The sequence below is a fragment of the Nestor notabilis genome, unplaced genomic scaffold (genome assembly GCF_000696875.1).
Source record: "Nestor notabilis isolate BGI_N333 unplaced genomic scaffold, ASM69687v1 scaffold18645, whole genome shotgun sequence".
Classification (NCBI taxonomy): Eukaryota; Metazoa; Chordata; class Aves; order Psittaciformes; family Psittacidae; genus Nestor; species Nestor notabilis.
The window spans coordinates 2,378-9,926 of record NW_009928200.1 but is presented as its reverse complement, the minus strand read 5'-3'; the positions used below and the strand labels follow the sequence as shown (position 1 = coordinate 9,926).

Below are 7,549 nucleotides of genomic sequence, written 5' to 3'. Positions count from 1 at the left end.
GTTATGAGTGATCCTTGAGCAGCTTCTTGGCATGCTCCTTCATGTGACAGGCGGTGGGCAGCAGGCATCTGGCAACCTTTAAACAGCTTTGTTGAAGAAGGTGAACACAGGGGTAGGCAGCTTAGTTTATCTAGGAAGAAGAGTGGACAACAAGCAATGGAATGTGCTGTGTACTCCTCTGTGCTGAGTGGCATTTGGGACAAGATGTGAATGACTTTTTGGGCATAAATCTCACAAGTCCTCCCCTTTTCTTTGTTGTTCAGCTGCTCTTCAGGCCCTGAAGCGTAAGAAGAGGTACGAGAAGCAGCTTGCACAGATAGATGGCACGTTATCAACAATTGAATTTCAGAGGGAAGCCCTTGAGAATGCCAACACGAACACTGAAGTGCTTAAGAACATGGGGTTTGCTGCTAAAGCTATGAAAGCTGCTCATGACAACATGTAAGTTATTCCCTTCTACATCTTTCTATAGGCCCTTTAGTTTGTCATTTGTTTGAGCTGCTAAATGCCAAGTGTTTCATAACCAAAGGTAGAGCTAGAGTAGCAAAATCTTTCAAAATGCTCTTACTTAAGCTAAAATACTAGATATACTTTGATATTGAACAAAATATGCAAGTATCAATGCTTTCACGGTTTCCCACAGTTTTATACAGCACAAAGCTGCTGGTTTTGTCCAAAAGAAAGCTAATGCCAGTGTAGGCTAAAGCAGATGGGAGGGTGCACCAGTTACAGATCCATCTAGTAGCAGCAAGCATTTTAAGCCTCAAGGGAAGACTTTAATGTCTTTCCGTGCAGTGGAGTTTGTGTTTGTAGCAGTAATTGAAGGTAAACTGCATTGTGGGAATGTTGTACTTGCTCCAGAGGCAACTATTATAGATGTAATAATGCTGGATGAGGGAATGGAGCAGTTCATTATTAATATTGGTAATTCAGAACAAATTCTCTTCGTGTGAAGGCTCTGTATATAAATGCTGTGAGCTAAGCTGCAAGGGCAGAGTAAAATATACATGCACAGTTTTGTTGAGGTGGGGATAACATTCAGACTTGCATGCGAAGTATATTTTGGGGAAGGACCTTATAAATATCACCGTGCTGTGGTGCCTCTGCAAAACCCAAGAAATAAAGCCTGAAGAAACACTTGGGAAAGTGCCTGATTCTATTGAACCCTTTCTTTTCTTTTCCAGGGATATTGATAAAGTAGATGAATTAATGCAGGACATTGCAGAACAGCAAGAGCTGGCAGATGAGATTTCAACAGCCATCTCGAAGCCAGTAGGATTTGGGGAAGAATTTGATGAGGTATGCTTGAAATTTGCCTCTGTTGATATCATAGAATCATTCATGTTGGAAAAGAGCCTTAAGATCATTGAGTACAACCATTAGCCCAACACTGCCAAGTCCACCACTAAACCATGTCCCTAAGCACCACTGGTATGTGTCTTTTAAATACCTCCAGGGAGGCTGACTCATGAGATCTTTCGTTTGAGATCTGCATATTGCATGGGTCTAGGTGTAGTTCTAGGATATAAATTCTCTCCTAGAACTTGTTACTTAGCTGTTGTTACAGTGCATAGAGCAGCTGTGGCCCTGACTTTCTGATGAGAATGCTCTGATTTGAGAATGACCTTAGATTTCTTCTTCCCTTCACTGCTTTCCTCACCCACCAAGAACTCATATACAGGAATTCAGGCTCCTTATCTCCTCACTTTGCTCTGATCCTGTGCATTTAAGCAATTCTCGTTAATAACACAACCAGCTAAATCTACTTGCTAATAAATATGACTTAAAGTTTCCTCTTTTTTTACTTCTTTTTTCTCCTTTAAAACCCAGGACGAACTCATGGCAGAACTAGAGGAACTAGAACAAGAAGAACTAGACAAAAACCTGCTGGAAATAAGTGGTCCCGAGACAGTACCACTACCAAATGTGCCCTCAATATCAATACCATCAAAGCCAGGTATGGATGGGGCTTTACCAGAACCATCTTGGATTGTTTCAGAGTATGTTTATTACAACTGCCAGCTTGTCAGATGTGAGAGATGTCACTGCAGGCAGCACGGAGAAGTTGCTTCATGAATCACAAATACATCTAGTGCTGTTTCTCCGTGGGGGTAACCTGCCTTTCAGAGCCATGCAAATGAATATCCATCACAGGAACAGTTATTATCTCTTCTGCACTACCAGTTTATCTACAGCGTGGGTGATGCTCAGGGTAGAGCGGAGATGTGTAAAAATGAAGCCTTCTACCAGTAGCTGCTGGCGCAACAGGGAAGTAATCTTGACAGACATCCTAAGGGGGGAAAAAAGGGAGTGGAGAGTAAATGAGCTCTTGGAATTAGTCCCAGGCTAGTGCAGATTCCCACACTGAGCCATGCTTCCTGGCTGCTGCTTTGGTTTTTAACTTGATCCCAGCTTTTCTGGCTTTTGGGATGAACTAAGCTCAGAGTTCCCTTTCGGGACAGCTGTTGCTGCCTCTGAGATTTGCACATGCTCAAGCCAGACAGGCCCAAACTTTGGGCCATCCCAGTCTTAGAGCACATGTATCTTAGAAGTCTTAGTTACTGTGATGATTTTACATGGGGAATGGGCAGGAAATGTTCATATTCACACAGGCAGTTCAAAGCTGCTGTTAAATGTGAACTGATCACTGTTCTATGCACTAGAAGTGATACCTCATGAAATACCACTGGGTCGGAATACCTCTGGCATGCACTGATGGATACAACCCTTTACTAGCCTATTTTGCTGAACCTGCCTTAGGGTGTGATGAATAAGTTGTAGACTTTGTGGCTCCGATTCCTGTGCTTACTTAAATAAAAAAGGGCCAAAACAATAGTGGTTGAAAGTAGTCCCAGTGGGTCAGTGTGTCTGTAATTGCCTTGCTGCCCTTCCAAGCTTAAAAGGACTTGGGCAACATCAGACACTGCCAAACAGCAAGGTTCTGCTTTAGGTGGCGTGCTGTGAAGTTTGCTCATGTGCCTTAGAGTTCTTTTATTATGGCAGAATTGATTTAGTGTTTTCCTGGTTGTGTTTTGCTTGGCAGCATTGCTGACAAGTGATGATGAGAGGGGAGTAGGTTCTATCAGAAGAGCTTAAACTCGCTTCAGGTCCAAAAGCAGGAGAAAGAGATTAAATAAATGTCCTTACCATTTGATTCCCTAGCTGGCGTAAATGGTATTTGTTCTCTAAATAGTCTTTGGGTATGGATGTTAAACCATACTGACTTGAACCCAAGTACACCCAAATACGTAATATTCTTGCATTATATTAAGTAGAGGTGACTGTGCACTAGTCAGAGGCTTTGTAACTGTGCACATATTTAACTGTCCTACATAAGACTTATGTAGGCAGAGCACTTCCTAAAATAATAAAAATAATACAAATTATGAATGTTTTTGTAGTAAAAATGCTGAATATAAACCTCAGTGTTTTACAGGCTTTTTGTTAAGCTGCTGTTGGAAGGCAATTGGAATTCCATTACTGTATTTAAAGGGCATGCTACTTAAATAAAACTGCTCCAAGGCTGGCATTTGGGAAGCTTTGGGATTCTGAGGTGGTGCTGGATGGGGATTTTGTGTGGGTTTGCTTTTGGTTTTATTAACCTAAATAATTTTTCACTTAAAATTGACTTAATATGCACTGGGATCAAAGGTTTGCTTCTGGCCATCATGGGTCAGGCTTTCAAAGGGACTGCTTCACCTGACAAGGCGTTGGAAAGAAGTAATGTGCCTTCTGCAGTAAAGCTGCCTCTATTACCTCCTTTTTAGTCACTGAATGGAAAATGCTTGTGAGCTTTCCTGCTTTTCCAGCTCTCAGGAGCTGTCTGGATTTTGACTTCATCAGTCTGAATGAGAAACTTTCAGCTGTTGCCTGTCAGCTGAGTTGATGTCAGAAGGAATTCGGGGAAAAGCTGGTTTTGTTTAAAGGAGACTGGAAGAGCTTAATATAGAAAACCAAATTCCAAACTTGGACAAATGATAGGTCTGGAGTTTGACTTAAAGCTGACTCAGTTCTCTCTTAACACAAATGTTTCACTGGGAATGACACAAACTATTTTGAGTAGGAATGATTTGACCCTTTTTTTCCCTTTGGAAGCAAACCCATTGCAGCTATTTCTGGGTTAAAACCTTCTTGCTCAGTGAATGGTTTAATCTCCAGAGACTGAATTTGTCCCATTATGACAAATAGCAGCATTTGCTCCCTTGGAAGGACCAGAAGTGAGGGCAAGGCAGTGTGTAGCCTGCTGCTCAACGTTCCCATCCAGCCTGCTGCTAGAGGGGGGCACTAGCACATACCCACAGTTAGCCCTTCAGCCCCTTGAGGAGCTTGAACTGTCAGGAGAGTTGGAGGTCTCCAAATTCTGTACCTGGTTAGACGAAATCACAGTAGAGTCATAGAATCCCAAAATGGTTTGGATTGGAAAGGACCTTGAGAACATCTACTTCCAACCCCCTGCCGCGGACAGGGTCACCACACACTAGACCATGTTACCCAAGGCTCTGTCCAGCCTGGCCTTGAACACTGCCAGGGATGGGGCAGCCACAGCTTCGCTGGGCACCCTGTGCCAGCGCCTCAGCACCCTCACAGGGAAGAGCTTCTTCCTTATATCTCACCTGAACTTCCCCTCTTTCAGTTTGAACCCGTCACCCCTTGTCCTATCACTACAGTCCCTGAGGAAGAGTCTCATTTGTTGCCCTTTGAGGGCTTCATGACAGAATAAGGAATTGATTTGTTATGGGGGAGATGTTGTACTCCTGGATGAAACTGTGTCCCTCTGAGAGGGGCTCAGAAGCTGAAGGCTTGGGGTCTGCTGGAGGCTTGGTGCTGATGGAAACCAACAGACACCACTGGTCACACATTACCCTTCATGCAGTCTCTGTTGCTCTATGCAAGCTGTTGGTTTTCCACTTGAAGTGGTAACGTCAGGAAGTTCAGCCCATGCTGGTTTTTCCGGAAGGCACCTTTTACTTCAGTTCTTGTGTATTTTTTATCCTCTGCTGGCATTTGGTGCTTCATGTATTGGTTTGGTCAGTGGCACAGAGGCTTCTCTACTGCAAAGAATCAGGTTCTGTCAAGATTCTCACTCATTTGTTTCCTTCTAATGTTTTGCAGCCAAGAAGAAAGAGGAAGAGGAAGATGATGACATGAAAGAGCTGGAAGCTTGGGCAGGAACCATGTAACCACAGCAGTAACTACCTGGCAAAAGACTTTGATTACCTATTCTGGGTGCAAATGTGTTGTGTTGAGGAGAAAGCATAAGCAAAATGTCTTTATCTTTAATTTTAACCCAAAGCAGTGGGAACTGCATTGCTGTTTTCTGCGTAGCATGGTCTGCACAAAGGAAAGAGAGGGGAGCAGAGGGAGTTGCCTGCGGTTTATACGGTTGAATTGCTGTAAAAAGGTCTTTGCAAAATCAAAACATTCAGCTCTTGGACTGTGCTACTGCCACTGCTGGATCTTCATCTGCAAAGTTTGGGCCATATTGAATTGAAGTAAGCTGAAAAAGAACACTCTGTCATTTTAAGTCAGTTTAAGTGTGTCTAGAAGTCTCGTGAGGCATTTACGAACCAGGACAAGTCGTAAGCCACCATCGGCTTCTTATTGTGTTTAGGTGCAAAAATGCTTTAGGTTTTTAGTTCTTTGCAAGTTCTATTTATATCCCTTGACTGATGTGTGGCCAGCCTTGTGTTTGTCACTGCAACAACCTAGTCACTACTCCCATTTCAATCAGTGAGGAGGCTTTGCAATTGGCAGATGCTATCTTGGAAGTAGGGAAGGTTTCAGTTTCAGTTGTACATTTTTCTACCTAGCACTACAATGTTGATTGCTTTTTTGTGATAATTCATAACCCATTCAGATACATGCACACAATTATTTTAATTAAGAAACTACTATGGATTGCACTGTATTAAATATCTCGATTAATTTTCACTTGGTGCTACTGGTGTCAGTTCTTTTGTGGTGCTTAATCTGACCATAAGTTACCTGCAGTTTGGCCTCTTTCTACACGAGTAACATGGTCTTTAGAGCTAGTTGGTTGTGTGTACTACACTTGTATAAAACTACAGCCTTAGCTGAGTAACACTGCCAGAGAGCTGCTTCAGCTGGTTTACTGTAGTAACACCCTGGTCCCCTGTGTCAAAATGCCCACACTAAGAATTCAAAGCTGAATTAATAGTAGAAGCAGCAGGTTTAGGATAAAGCTGGGAGCCTCAGCTTTCTATTTTTCCTCATAGCAATGGTATCTGTTATGCTCTGTGCTAACAAATGTATTTTAAAGCAGTGGTATTACAGGAGTTCTGGGTGAGCATCTCAAGTGCAGTGAAGTGTCTTAATAGAAGTGCTCAGGTGTAGCTGGGAGAAGAAAAGAAATTCCATAAGCACCGTTAATGCTTTTAAGGTTACTGCTGTTACTAGTCAGAAGCTGTAAGTGATGAGGGCACCAACTGGCAGCCCAGCTGTGCCTGGGCTGTGCTTTACTTCCTGCTCATTTAGCCAACTGCTTTAACTAAAGGAAGAACCTGTTGTGCACAGCAAGGGGCAGATGCCGTGATGAGTGTGTGTTGTGATTCCCGTTTTCTTTTAGCCAGGCAGCTGGAACAGCCTTATTCTTCACAGCCTGTTTATTGTGGATTATTTTAATAAATGACAGAGTGGTTTCTTAATCCCATAATTTATTGGTGTGTCTGAGGAGTATCACCTTTCTGCTTTGAGTATCACTGATGCATTGCATAATATCAGTGCATAGCTAAAATACCTGGAGTAAAATGGAATGGCTTTAAGCTGAAAGAGGGTAGATTTAGGTTAGACATTAGGCAGAAGCTCTTCCCTGCCCAGTGCTGCTCCCTATGAAATCCGTCTTCTGTGTCACTGGATCTTTTCCTTTCCAGATGTATAAATGGATTTTCCATGTGCCTTTCCTCCAGCGGATGTTCTTCTGGGGACTCTTTTAACATACAGACATTTAACAGTGAGAACCTTCAATGTAGTGTTAAATAGGCAGGAAATAAGCAGGGCTCCATTAGCCACTGGGTGGCAAATCACTCTCCAGTTGCTTAACTGAGGAGCTGGAAGTGGATTTGCTCTTTAGTTAATGCATGGTGGTAATGGGCTCTTGGGAGGTGCTTCCTGGGGCTTCCCTGGTGTGAGTGTGAAGAGCTCGTTGGAGTGTGGCCTCACACACGGGAGCAGAGCAGAGCATTGGGAACCATCTCAGGTTGTGGTGTATGTTCTCCAGACACAGTCACCAGAGCCCTGACTAGCAGAGCTGTGTCTGGGGAAGCCCACACTGTGCATGGCCACTGGTGGGGTCAGAGGGGACTTCAGTGCCAACCACAGCAGCAAAAAAGGGGCTGATGGCTCCGGGGAGGGTTTGGGGGCTGATTCCTGCAGTTGTGGGGAGCCCGGCTCTGACCATGCTCAGCAGCCCAGTGTCTGCACCCCTGCGGTGGTGGGTGGTTAGTGTGGTGCTCTGGGGATGGTGGAGGTGTGACTGCTCTCCACAGGCATGGAGAACCCCTGTCCTCAGCTCGGGAAGGGGAATGTGGAG

The 7,549-nt window shown here is 43.9% G+C and overlaps 1 protein-coding gene across 1 annotated transcript; it reads left to right on the top strand.

Moving 5' to 3' along the window:
* Positions 1 to 263: 263 nt before the first annotated feature.
* On the top strand, positions 264 to 5,931 carry CHMP4B (charged multivesicular body protein 4B; the record flags this gene model as incomplete). The annotated part of the gene is made up of 4 exons (XM_010014409.1): positions 264 to 441; positions 1,185 to 1,299; positions 1,831 to 1,957; positions 5,113 to 5,931. Coding segments are annotated over 4 exons (488 nt in total), but the record flags the coding sequence as incomplete, so codon positions are not given.
* Between the last annotated feature and the right edge of the window lie 1,618 nt (positions 5,932 to 7,549).